Source organism: Fundulus heteroclitus, chromosome 13 (genome assembly GCF_011125445.2).
Source record: "Fundulus heteroclitus isolate FHET01 chromosome 13, MU-UCD_Fhet_4.1, whole genome shotgun sequence".
In the NCBI taxonomy this organism is placed as follows: Eukaryota; Metazoa; Chordata; class Actinopteri; order Cyprinodontiformes; family Fundulidae; genus Fundulus; species Fundulus heteroclitus.
This window is the reverse complement of record NC_046373.1, coordinates 13,985,054-13,998,509: the sequence shown is the minus strand read 5'-3', so window position 1 is coordinate 13,998,509 and position 13,456 is coordinate 13,985,054. Positions and strand designations below refer to the sequence as shown.

General features: G+C 45.2%; 1 protein-coding gene across 1 annotated transcript; it reads right to left on the bottom strand.

Annotated features, from left to right (window-relative positions):
- Window positions 1-226: 226 nt before the first annotated feature.
- trib1 (tribbles pseudokinase 1) lies at window positions 227-9,460 on the bottom strand. Its single transcript, XM_012868656.3, has 3 exons — window positions 8,664-9,460; window positions 7,246-7,538; window positions 227-3,136 (listed from the first exon to the last, which is right to left on the bottom strand). Exons 1-3 carry the CDS (start codon window positions 8,979-8,981, stop codon window positions 2,662-2,664), a joined length of 1,086 nt encoding a protein of 361 aa, XP_012724110.2. The 5' UTR covers window positions 8,982-9,460; the 3' UTR covers window positions 227-2,661.
- Between the last annotated feature and the right edge of the window lie 3,996 nt (window positions 9,461-13,456).

Here is a 13,456-nt window from a genome sequence, read left to right as displayed (position 1 = left end):
AAGGGTCAGAGAAGGGGAAACCGGTCACAGGAAGAGATGGAGACCGACCGGTCAAAGGTTTTTCCATTTCTTTTCCTTTTTTTTCTCGGAGAGGCAGATGAGGGAAGGTGTTGTTGGCCCTCGCGGCGACGACGCGCTCCAGCGGAGGGTTCTCTTTCAGGAAAGCCTTCAAGGCTCACGCTTCAGCCGTGCAGGTGGAGGGGGGATTCAAAACGAGTCGCACGCATACGAAAAACTGTGATCTTTATTCAATGACTCCACATATACTTCAAATATACAAATTTACACACTTTGTACACTGAATATAACTCTCACATGTAACCGTTCGGGGCTGACGAAGCCCCCGGGGTTGTGTCACAAATGCATGATTCACAGTGCAATAAGGAGATTGTGCACCCGTGTCAGTTTACTTTACACGTCACATGATCGACTCACTCTACAGATATAAAGCAACAAAATCATAAACGTCCTAAATAACTTCTTTAGGAGGAACAACGCGAGCTATCACAAGTCTCTTGCCATCTCCAGCAAACGAGAGAACAGGTTTTCTGATAAGCTATTGTATGACCCGGAAATGAAAGGTTAATCACTCGTCAGACGTACCAGATTTAGTACCCTTGTCAAGATTATCGTGTCAGAATTGGAAAAAGCAGGCAAAGGTCTTGCAACTCTCCGTTTTTTTGTCAAAAACAAAACAATGTTAATTTCTCTTTTAGGCTTTGTACATCACCATCCCAGTTGACAAAGAAAAATGATATTTTTTTTCTTTTTAAAAAAAAAAAGTGTTAGTAGAAATGTGAACTGGTCTGAGCAGAGTCCTCCAGCCAAGGTCAGAGTCAGTCTCTAGCGACAGGCTTAAGCGCTGAGTCATCGACAGACATTGTATAACGCCAGACTGTGCGATCGGCTGCCGGCTCGGCTTTGTTCGGACACAGGATGCCGACGCGATGTTCCAGACGGCGCTAAAAAAACAGGTTTGACTGAGCGGGCCGAGAAAATTTCCAAATCTCTCTATACGACGTTTCGCTTTCTGTCCTGAGCTGAGAGTTTCTCACAAAGACGTTCTTTGCAATTTAGGGTGGGGGGTGGGTACGACTTTAACTTAGTGTTGGTTGGTTCTCCACTGAAATCTCAAAGTCGCTGATGAGTTTCTGTTTCATCGAGTGACAATCTTTCAAATGAGGCCTGCTTGAAGCGTTGTTTCTACAAACAGCATTAGTGTTAGATTTACCTGGAAGTGGGCCGGTTACTGGTATCAAGGTGTACCAAGGTGAAAATGAACTATTATACAGTTTGTCTGGTTTGAAATCAATTTAGGAGAAAGTGTCAGAGTGGGTAGCGTGTTCTCCAAGAGCATAAAGCAGGGCAATGCTGCCCCTCCCCCACCCGCTGCTGCTCACTTTCTGGTCAGCTGGCCCAAAGAAGGCTGCTACATTTTTTTTTGTTTCTTATAAAAAATGCAAAAGGCTTTTTTTTTAGTTTTGCAGACAACACCAACAGAGTGCAAGCTGTGGAAGTAATGCTGTTTTAAATTTGGCAAAATTAAGAGCTTGCCTGCAAACGAGCTTACAGCCTGATCCGTCAAACAGCTGAAGTTTTTTTTTTTTTTTTTAGCCAACGAGCACGTTACGATTCAGCGGTCATCATTCGAGATTTTTAAATAATAATAATAATAATAAAAAATGCTTTTCTTTTTAAGGTCATGCTAATCACTTTTGATTAATGTTTTATCTAAATACTTTGAAACTCAGTGTTACAGCGTGATAATTTCACAGTGAGCCATACCCAGCTGTGGCTACAACAGCTGCAGCATCAGATCAGATAATTTAATCACTGGTTTGCATTTTTTTTTTAACTTTAAAAAAAAATAAAAATAACAGGCCACAAATAAGTTAAAGCCTCTCGTCTGCCTGCTATTTACAAGGACTTCTTTCAGACCTGGTGTCACTATTAGTTGCTGACTGAGCGTGACAAGTCTTACACCAGCAACATCCTGCCTTTCTCAACCTTCTGCACATGGTGTGAGATTTGTAAATGATCTGCGCTCGCTCAGACGCTGCCAGATCGGCGGCGCGACACCTCCGTGGTGTCACGCTGAGTGTGACACACGAGTCCCTTCCTAAACCATCTTTCCTGCTCCGTGCCGCTGTCTGCTCGGGGACGTCGGGCACAAGCTTGGCCCGTCCTCCAGTCAGCTGTTGAGTCAGCCGGAGAGTGAGAGGAACAACAACCCCAGCCATCGCGCTTGAGATTCAGCTAATGTGAAGCTCTGCGAAGCCGCACGAGCGCGAGCCCAGAGGGAAATTCATGTGATACACTTCAAAGAAGCCCTGCGGAGAATATTCCCTCTCAACGTGATCTGACAAATTCTGATTCGCCGTGATTTCTTTTTAGCACCTTCTATTGTTTTAAAATGCACAAAATGCACAATGAACGACCATTGTGAGCAATGCCCTTAGCAAAGTAACACATACAAGACATCGGAATACAGTACAGTGAGTTTCTGTAGAAAGCTTGAGGTTTTTTTTTTTTTTGTACACACAACAGTACACGTATGGGTTTCTAAAAAAAGTGCCAATGTACAAAAAAAAAACCGACGGTGACTCCTTTCAGAGCGAGATCTGTTCTGGTCTCTAGGGTCAGACTCTCCGCCCGAGTCTGTCAGCAGAACAGATCCTCGTCCTCCTCCACTTCAAAGGACGGGACGGTCTGTTCCGCCGAGCTCACCTCCTGCTCGCCCGACGCCGCATCCTGGGGCGACGGCGGCAGGTGGAACCACGGGTGAGCGAGCAGCTCGGCTGCCGTTAGTCTCTCTGAAGGCTCTTTCCTCAGCAGGCTCTGGAGCAAACACTTGGCCTTCGGCGACAAGCCTTCAGGCAAGCAGCACTGGCCCCGGCGGATTTTGGAGAACAGCGTGGCCGGGTCCGGGTCGTGGAAGGGATAGCGACCCACCAGCATCGTGTAGAGCATGACGCCCAGGCTCCACATGTCGGCCATCCTGCCGGAGTACGGCGTGGAGCCGCTGAGGATCTCGGGGCTGACGTAGGCGGGGCACCCGTGGGTGTCTGATATAGAGTCTCTTTTGGGGTCCTCGAGGATGCGGCAGTCTTCGAGGCTCTCTAGTCTCACGTGTGTCCTGTGAAGACAAATTTGAGAAAACGTCAGGGTTTAGATGCCTGTTCCGTTTAAACCTACGCGTCATGCTTTCGCTCAGGGCATCCCTCGATTGGCCTTAATCTGCGCAGCAACAGATGGAAAGGCAGCGCGCACATTTATGTACCACGTTCTAGTGAACTCGCTCTGACCCAAGAGCAGCTGAGTGACTCCTGTTTAAGAAGCAGAGCTGCCTAAGCAAATTTCCAGTAACTTCTTGGCACTAGCCCGACCACACAAACACTCATATAAATATAAAGCTGCAGCGCTCCCTTCCTCCTTCGTTACTCACACTCCGAAAGCTATATTTAGGCATGTAAACCATGCGACTTGCATTTAGTCCAGCAGCAGAGGCCTCGACGCCCTGAGATGAAAGGATACGGCTCTTTTAGATCTCAGCTGTGCTGCACAGATCATCTTTTTATATGAATATTTATTCCTATATTTAAAAAATAATCTGTCAATGAAATGCAGAATAAAACGCGATCAAAAACCAACACCTATACTCCACATACAGGTAGAGATGATGCTGGCAGGAACTACACCAAGATTTAAAAAAACAGAAGATCCTGTGCATGGCTAAAGCAGTGCTTGGCTAAGAAAAACTCAGTTTAGATTGTGTTTTTTTTTTTTTTTTTTTTATCATCAAATACTTGACTTGCAGAAGATCTAGGTTAGTATGGATGAGGACATAAAACAAAAGTTTTTCCAAGTGGAACATATTCGAAATTCTGACAGAGGGGCTCTGTTTGTACATGCAGGGTATTTCTTTCTGTGCTTAAAGAAGCACAACATCAAAGCTGTTTTTACATTAAACAATGTTGCAGGAAAACACAAGCTACAATTGATTTTGGGGGAACTGTAAGCATAGCGGTACAATAGGATCTGCTACTATTTTTTACATCGTTACCACCTGTTCTTTTCTTATCGTATAATTTAACAGACCATGTATAATCTTGTTTTTTTTTTTTTTTTTTAGTGAAGGTACAACAATGTATGTTTAAAAAAAACACCTGAAGTAGCTTAGCTAGGGCTTCAGTGCTGCACCAGATCAACTTGGGCCCTGTCCACAAGAGCAAAAATATTTTGAAATTGGGAGATTTTCAGCTGCATTTGCACCTCCTATCTCCAAACAAAGAGATTATTTGCTGAAATAAATTTACATGTTTAAAACTCCCCCCTTTGCACAGGTCCACTGTCACTTTCAGTGCAAGAAAACAGCAACAATGAAGTGTTTTTATCACATTTTTCTCATAAGCTTCAGCTGTAAGCTAATGGTTCCACGGATAACACGAGATAACACTGTTTCAGATGAGGATCTTCTTTAGAAGTCTGATTTAGGTAATGCTATTGTCATCACCATCTGCTGGCACTGCATAGGTATTACTGGCATTTCCTGTTTAAAATCCTTAGGCCCACGTAAACACAGATTGCTTGCAGAAAAGGAGGTTTACCGATAAAATAAAGTGGCCGTACTCTACATAAAGGAGCTTTTAATGCGAGCCTCTCTTCATTTCCAGGGGAAATAAAATGTCAAGTTATCGTCCCAGCAACAGCCATGGGATGTTTACAAGAAGACATTGATGGATTTTGTCAGGTAGAAATACCCAAGAATTGTGAGAGGCATTTTGTTTTCAGCTTACGCTCTGGGAGATCCTCGAACGTTAAGAAAGAGCAGCCGAGGAGAAAAACAGATCGCCACAGAAAGCGTGAAAGCACGACAGCCAGAAGGACCCGAAGCAGAGAGCAAATGATATTTAAACACCTAGATAGTGGAGGAGATAAGTCAGCGGAGGAGAAAGAGGAATAGAGGCAGAAAGGGAAACAGAAGAGAGTTAGAGGAGTGGAGAGAGTGAGTCATCCCCTCTGCTGAGAGAACATATCTTCTCTCCTCTCTCCGGCTACGTCTCGAGCCGAGGCTATCTGCACCTGGGTCCCACACTAGCGGCGCCAGCCATGCCATAATTACCCTCAAATGGCTGTTGCCACATCAGTGACGCACGGGGAGGAGGGCTGGTCCAGCAGTCGAGCTCTGCATGCTTCCCAGCACTATTCACCTTCCCTAAACTGGCTCCTCTATCTGCACTCTATTTGTCCCTGTCAGTGAGTGAGTGTGCGTGCGTGCCTGTGTGTGTGTGTGTGTGTGTGAATGAGGACAGCGGTCGTCAGATTGTTGTGACTTTTCTGGCAGGAAAACAGCTTTGTCGGCCAGGACATTGCATCACAGCTTTTGTGTGTTAGGCTTTCAAAGAGTGTAAATTTTTACAGAAATGTACGACGGAAAACGGTGAGGTCATCCCGATTCGTATCACACGTCTGTTGACCTTCGTCCGCGGATGAAAGAGTTGTTTAGATCTGAATTTGTTGCAGCACCACGTCACTGAGATGTGGGCAAAGCCTGAGCCGGAGTCTGAAATTCCCTTGAGCTTTCCTTCAAATTTTAAAGGAAAAGATCTCATGGGGGGGCTAGTCTTTTGAGGTGTTTTAGAGACGAAGTCACAACTTTATGTGTAATTTAGCGCAAAACCCCAATATGCATGAAAAAAAAAACAACAAAACAAAGCAAAACACCAAAGGCTGAGGAAAAGGAGCTGTGCAGCCCTCCCTCCTCCTCTCCTCTGCACATATACACTGTGACTCATCACTCTGCAGCGGTATAGCGATTAGAGGGGCACAAACAGCTCCGACTTATCTCAATGGCTCCCAACTCTCATTCATCCACCACGACCCCCCACGAACCCCCGAGGTTATGTCTGGAGACGGCTGCTGGTGATAAATCGGCGTGGAAACCTCTGTTTGGGGGGCGTTGTTGAAGGTGGGAAATAGGCTAAGAAATAGAGATATGGGAGGGTACAAAGATGCAACAAATAATTTGAGTAAGAAAGTACTTTGAGTGATTTCCTGAACAGAGCGTAGCACCCAGAAGTTCAGGCATATTGTGTGTCTGTGTGGGTTGAGTGCGTGTGGGAGCCAGTTCAAAGCATCTGAACTACTCCTCTGTGCAGGAAAGTGTGTGTGTGAATGAAACCCGGTTGGAGGCATCGGTTATCCTGCAGCGCGGCTATGATGTAATTTATTAATAAATAATGAGTAATAAATGTTTTGGAATATAGCGGCCCGCAGAAGGGTGAGATTGTCTCATTCAGCAGCCTCGTCTCGCAGCTCTGCCAAAACTACCGCCCACCGCGTTCACACAAGCAGGCACATACACATGCAAAAACAAACATAAAGACGAGCATACAAAAGGGACACGTCGCGGGCGAGGATGGGAGACAGACAGAGAGGGCGAAAATCTGGGAAGCTGAGCAGTCTGCCTCCACAAGTACAGAACCTCCTACTCTATCTGTTCCCACATCCAGATCTGCACACACGGCCTGTGTGTATCAGTAGCCGCCGTGCTGGCTGTGGGCATACACTGGCATGTGCCACTACACTGCAACCATTCAGGTTTCAAACCATTCAAACAAAGTAACCTCACTGGTGCATCAGGATTACACAGAAAATAGATTTTAATACATTCTAACAGATTCGCAGTCTGCAAAGGGGGGACTTAGCACAGTGGAAGGTGGCAGTGTACTGTATTCATCCCCTTAAAGGAGAACAATGCGTCATTTAGAGCCCTCTGCTGGTGAAGTTGCAGATTGCAGCCAAGTCCAAACTAGTATTTGTTGGATCTTTTTTTTTGCACGCAAGCACAAACCTGTGTCGATACTCATTTATTAGTTTTGAGCTTACAAATTTTATTTTTCATCTCTTAACAATTGATTTGTTCGCAAACTGCAGGCAAGACCTTAACTGCTATTAAACTTGAAAAACAACAACAACTTAAAACTTAAAAAAATTTCCGAACCCTCCCTTTAATGTAATCATGAGCCCAGAATCATACAAAAGAGAAAAATCAATACTTCCTCATGCCTACCAATATTTAAGTCCAACTCATGTGGGCGAAGAATTGCACATGCAAAGTGGGATTCCTTATTCTAAATCATGCAAATGCTTATAGAAACAGGCTCATTCATTCAACATGCAAAAAAAAAAGACAAATCAAACGTTGTTTTTGAGTTGGGCTGCCTCCTGTTCGGCTCATCTCACCTTTTCTCGTCTGCAAAGACAAACTTGCGCAGCTTGAGGTCGCCCAGCACGATGCCCGCCTGGTGGCAGTGCGCCACGGCCAGGACCACCTGTCGGAACAACCTTCGGGCCTGCTCCTCGTCCAGTCGTCTGCAGCTCTTCACCAGGGTGTGCATGTCCCCAAAGTCCTTGTCCAGGAAGATGTACGCCCTGCGCTCCCCCAGGATGATGTCCCTGATGCTGGCCACGTTCCTGTGAGGCGGCAGAACTCCATAGGCTCTGATCTTCTCTTGGTATACCCCCATATCAAAGACCTGGAGGGAGGATCAGAGAAAGAGAAAGAAAAGAGGAGGGGCGGATATGCAGGGTGGAAAATTAGAGAGAAGGGGAGAGAGAAGGTTTATAATTATATGAGGTATGCAAAGTTAGTGGATAATAAAAAACGGAAGAGGAAGCACTGAGTCCATCTGCTGCTTTTATGAAAATATGATCAATGTACAGTAGTAGTGGACGGGAAGGGGACAGGACACCCTCATACGTTTCTGAGATACTTATAAGCATGTTTTTTAAGAACTGAAGAACTAAAAGGTAAAGCATTAATGAGTGGCAACATTTTCCATCTATAAACACGTATGACTCACTCCAGGATCACGTATTTAGGTCCAAAAATCAGAGTTAAAAGGTCCCAGCATTTAAAATTCCTGGACACAGAATTCTATGGAAGCTGAAAAAGCATGTTGGAGCGCTTTGAATCAGCTGATTACTCACATATTGATAATTTTTTAAAAAAAGAACTTATATGCAAACTTCATTCTGTCAATATTTTTAAATTTGCCAATGCAAGATTTTTTGTGGCCCCTATTTTGCCCCCCCCCCCCCTCTTACAAAACTTCTTAGATGCGCCCCTGCAAATGAGTCACCCAGGCGTGAAAACGATCAACTTTTATTAATGAACAAAGCCAAACGTATTCAATGTTTTCCGCGCCCAGAGGTGGTGGTGGGGGACTGAATGTGGAGCAGCACCGGGATGCGTCCCTATCTGGGCACATCCTTGTCACCACTTTCAATCTCTCCCATACATGTTTGCATTTTCGTGTGTCGGTCACAGCTCGGCGTCTTGCAGTGACGTGTATGCAAATAAGCCGGCTTGACAGACAGTATGGAGCAGTGGCGCTTTGGACCACACTGTGTTCCACAACACAAAGCTTTTGGCGACGTGCGACTGTTTATTTATGTGGAAACGGCGTCATGTAGCCCCTAAAACAATTAAGCAATCCCGCTGTTATTACGCAAAGAAGCGTCAATAGATTTCGCGTGAGAATGACATTTTTCCGGGGGAAAAAAAAAAGTGAGCTAAATATGGATAGCATGACAGACGGGCGATTGAGCAACATCATTCATTCAAAGAAAATTGCACAATGCCCCCGGATTGCGCATACCTTGCACAGCAGCTCGTCGCCGGTGTCGGTGTTCAGCGCGCCGTGCGCGCTCTCCCGGTCCGCCAGGGGTAGCAGCAGGAACGCGCCTATCCTGGACGGTCCCTGGTGGGTCGCGGGGATCGGGTTGGCCGCGGGGCTCACCGGGGAGCTGGGGGACGTGCCCAGGAGTCCCTGCGGGTCCCCCGAATCGGAACTCAGCCTCGGGCATTTGGCCGGCGGCTGGTCGTCTGAGTCCAGGCGCTTGTGGGCGACTCTTCGGATGCAGGGAGCCACCGGGCTGCTGCACTGCAAGTTCATCCTGAAGGGCCGATTCACCATTAGGACAAAATGTGATTAAGAAAAGAGAGAGCGAGAGGGATTCCACTTCGTTCAGGACGCGTCCTAACAGAACATATACACTGTGAGCTCCATTCCTTCCGTCTTAGACTTCTGGGACTAATAATCCAACGTCCTTTTTTTTTTTTGAGCGCTGCGTCCGATGTACTTGCGGTGAGGAAAAAAAATCCAATCCCAAAGATCACCGACAGATAGAAGGAAAAAGAGAGACAGACAGACAGAGAGACAGAGATAGAGAGAGAAAGAGAAACCGCCTCACTCGCAGGGAGGTTGAGAGTGAGTACGCTCCACTGATGTGGAGCTCTGAGCTCAAACACTCCGCCCGACCAGTCCAGCCTCCTGGTGACACAAGCGTTGAGCAATCCAGTAACAGCCCCGACTCCAGCTCCAGTTCAGCCCGTCTGTGTGATGACTCTGCCCACTGTGTTACCTTTTAGGATAAAAAAAAAAAAAAAAAAGCGCCCCGAGCACGCATGAGGCTGAGGGAGTTTTAACAGCGTGCTGCGAGTCTCCACATTCCTGCTCAGAGTTCTGAGATTGCACTGATACAACAAGAACCGGAGCAGCTGCCAGGAACGACAGGATCATGTGTCAGTCAACCTTATCCTGCCTACATCATTGAGCAGGCTGTGGACAATAATTAACCATCTTTAACTTGTTGTCTGACTCAGGTGTTTCGTAATGTTTTGCCCTTACATTGTCATTTTTTACTAGCTGTAAGTTTTTTTTTTGCTGTAAAGAGTGGGCCTACTTTAGAGGCACCAACACAACCAACTGTGTTCTTTGGCTCAGCACCCAGGGTGCCACCCTTTTAGGGAGCTCCACACACACTCAAATGAAATAAAACTTAAATCAGATTCTGGAGCCGGTGTCTGTCATTGTGGTAACACAAAATGATAATAAAGATGATGAACAAAATTTGTATTCCTTATTTGGTCAGTGTTGTTGTGGCATGTATGAAAATACCATCCTTCATGCAACATGAAGTCAATGACTCCAAACTAAATGACCATTTCAGAGTTTTTACAGGGATCTGAGCCGCATCTGGTGATCAACTGTTTGAACAGGTAGCATCTTAACTGGATCGTTTTACACTTAAAACCAAGATTATGCCGAACGCATGTTGAGGTTTCTGAAAGTTTTACTGTGTCTGAGAAAACTCTAAAAGAAATTTTGATTATTTTCACATGACTTTTAACAATATTTGACGAATGTTGACCACATTTTTACCCACATTTCACAAAAAATGTGGTTAAAACTCCAAATCTCATGTGACCTTTATGAAAGCAGAACCACATTAGAACTGATCTAACCTGAAATATTCTACACTCAATTCACATTTTTAAACATATGTTGTAATTTGTACAATTTCTGTTATACCAGTTAAAACACAAGGAGGAAACAACAACAACAAAAAAAAAGTGGGTGTTATATGGGGCTGGAAATAAAAATTTTGTCCTCAAAGTTTTAGAAGCATAAACAAAGAGGCAAATCTGAAGTTGGACAGTGACCAAATCTTAATGGTTTGACCGTTTGGGTTCCCAGTCTGCAGAGGTCAGTATCTATCAAATGTGGTTCAGGAAAGGAGCAGCCGTGAAACAGTAACAGGGTCGTGGGCAGGAAAGGTATTCCCCTTTTGGGCGGATCCCGCAGAAGAAGGAAACTTTCTAGAAAGGTGTCAAAATACACGGTGCACACATTTGTCTATTGGGCTGCAGACCAAACAGGGATACTCATAGTACCGGTAACCTCTGCCCGCTGCTAAAAGCGCTAACAATAGCTGCGTTTCTATTGACGGTCGACTTAAATTTGCCTAATAGAAACATAGCAGTTTGGCAAAATCTTACTTTTTTGTGATAGTAAGTTTTTTTGCGCTAGGATGAGGTGGTTTTCCGACAGTATCGGAATCAACGGCCAGATGTTACTGCTGGCAAAAAAGAAGAAGAAGACGACAGGAAGCAGCAGGAGGATGATGGACAGGAAGCAGCAGGAGGACGATGGCACGGCCTGTTTGTATTCGCAAGGAGACAGTATTTTTATTTTAAATCGTCAACTACAATTTCACAAAAACGCCGCATACATAGCAGGACCCAATTATGAAGGGCTCGTCAACTCAGCGGCTCAATAAGACGCCGACGCCTCCTCTGATGGCTGATAATGAGCTCTACTGTCATGGCTGAAATATTAATATATCTAATGTAAGTGTTTACAGCCGTTGCTGCCATGTTTTTACGTTACTGCCATGTTTTTATAATGAGGTATCGTGTGAACAAACTTATTCACATGCCCATGCTATACGACTAGCTTTCTAAAAGCACATTGGTCCCAGTTTTGCTTCCAAAAAAAGCATTGATTCTTCAAACAAACAAACAAACAAACAAACAAAAAAATGGCTCAAGAAAACCAAAATAAATGAGGACATTTTTAGAAGAAAAACACAAGTTCATTACGGGATGCACCACATTCCTCCAAACAAATAGCGAATGTACGGTAAGAGAATCAGATCAAATTAATTTACTTTTATCCCAGTATGATACAAGTAGCAAACCGCACAACAAAACAAAGAAAAATAGGAAAAAATATCGGTAAAACAAAGAAAGAAAGAAAACTGAAAACAGGTCAATCTTAAAAATGCCTGAAATAATATAAAGTGCATCATGTTAAGATCAGTTTAACAGCTTGAGGGGGAAAGTTGTGTAGCAGTCTGGTGGTTCTGCCTTTAATGCTGCAACACGCGTTGCTTGATGGCAGCAGTACAGAAAGTTCAGGGAGAGAGAAGGTGTGAGGACCTTCTGTCCCGTAGTGACTCTGAAACAGATCCTGGAGGGCGGGGGTCACTCAAGCAACCTTCTCAGCTCCCTCAACTATTTTCTGCAGAGCTCTCTTGTCAGCCATATTACTACTGGAGTAACATGCTAAGAGGCACCAGATCAACATGCTTTCAGCCGTAGCTCTGCAGAACGCTGCGCCGATGCTGGCAGGGACAGCTGCCAAAGATCCAAAGGCAAACCGACCACCGCATTTCGCCAACGCAGCAATTCGGATACGCAATCAAATTCACAAAAAACAAACAAAAACAAAAACAAAAGACAAGGACATACCAGGAAGCTCTCATGAATCATGCAATCATGACAAAAATAAAAGCACAGTGACGAGAAAACCCTCCCTGGTTCGCAAAGCACGCACGTCGTCTGCCACCGCAAAACTTTAAACACTTCATGTTATTTCACAGGAAAGGCAGGGATTATGATCTAATGTTTGCAATGACACAGAAAGTCCCTGGGAACAGGTCAGAGGTAATTCCTGCTGTCATGATGTTCTCAGCGGTGCCCCTGTTGACATTGCTGGCTTTGAATGATCCGAGAAGAGGAAGATGCCTCTAGGGAGGGCTCACACACAAAAGAAGTGTCACTCTTCAGATTGTTCATCATGTTGTAAATTCACAACGCGTCTGTGAACTCTAAACGTCGGCGTCCGCCCTGCACGCTGCGTTCTGCTGCGTTTTTTTTTATTATCTAGTTTTATCGTGTTTTGCATTTCCAGGCCCCCGTGGAGCCTCAGGTGTGGACTAAACACACGGTGTATTTAGGCCTAACTCTTCATATCTCCATGATGCCGTGCTTTTCCCATGCAGGCCCTGTTTGTTATGTGAACATGACTCACCCTCATAAAACTGCAGCGGAGCTGGGCCATAAGCATTCACATTTAAAGTATGCCAGCGTGGCTCGGTAAACAACGGCAACTGTAAGCGATCTGAAGTTAATAGAACTGCAAAATACCACCGAAGGAGCAAAGCGATGCTCTTGCAAGCTGCGTTAAAGTGATGCAACGTTCTTGAGAAAATATAATAAGTGAGCTATGGGCTGTTGCCTCAGAGGGCGAGAGCTGGAGACTGCAGGGCGAAGTGCAGAATATAAAGTCAGATCGAAAACATTTGTGTGATGAAGAGTGTTGGAAAAAAGGCAGTAAGAAGTTTTTTTTTTTTTTTTTTAAATACGCAGAATGATGTGTGTTTTGTCGGGGTGTGAACACACACAACGCATGACTGCGTGTGTGTGTTGCGCAAGAATTCTCTTGCTTTCCGCTGCTTGATGTCGAACAAGCTCGGTGGCTGCAGCAGAGCGGTCTCTGAAACACAGCAGCTGGCCTGTCTTAGGGTGTGTGTGTGTGTGTTTGTGTGTGTGTGTGTGCAGCTCCCCCTTCCAAACAGAAGCCCGCCACTCCAAAAATGTTTCTCTTTGCCTTTCCAGCCCAGTTCCTTACACTAAGAGGTCACACACTTAACCAGGTCACAGCAGCTGGGCTCGGCTTGACTCAGAAAGGTCACGCAAACCTGTTCCCGCGGGCTGTCCAAACATGGATGAGCTGCAGATTCCACGGGAATGATGGCTGTTATTTTTAGGCCTCGCATTCTTTCTTTGTGCAGTGGTCGTCCTACGAAACCAAAAAAACCTGAA

Bases quoted from the DNA above. Each gene is read 5' to 3' on its own strand.
- trib1 (XM_012868656.3), bottom strand. From the start codon at position 8,981: ATGGTGAATCGGCCCTTCAGGATGAACTTGCAGTGCAGCAGCCCGGTG. The intron at 7,539-8,663 runs GTATGCGCAATC...TCCTCCCTCCAG, and splicing joins GCGACGAGCTGCTGTGCAAG to GTCTTTGATATGGGGGTATA. The intron at 3,137-7,245 runs GTGAGATGAGCC...TTGTCTTCACAG, and splicing joins GTCTTTGCAGACGAGAAAAG to GACACACGTGAGACTAGAGA.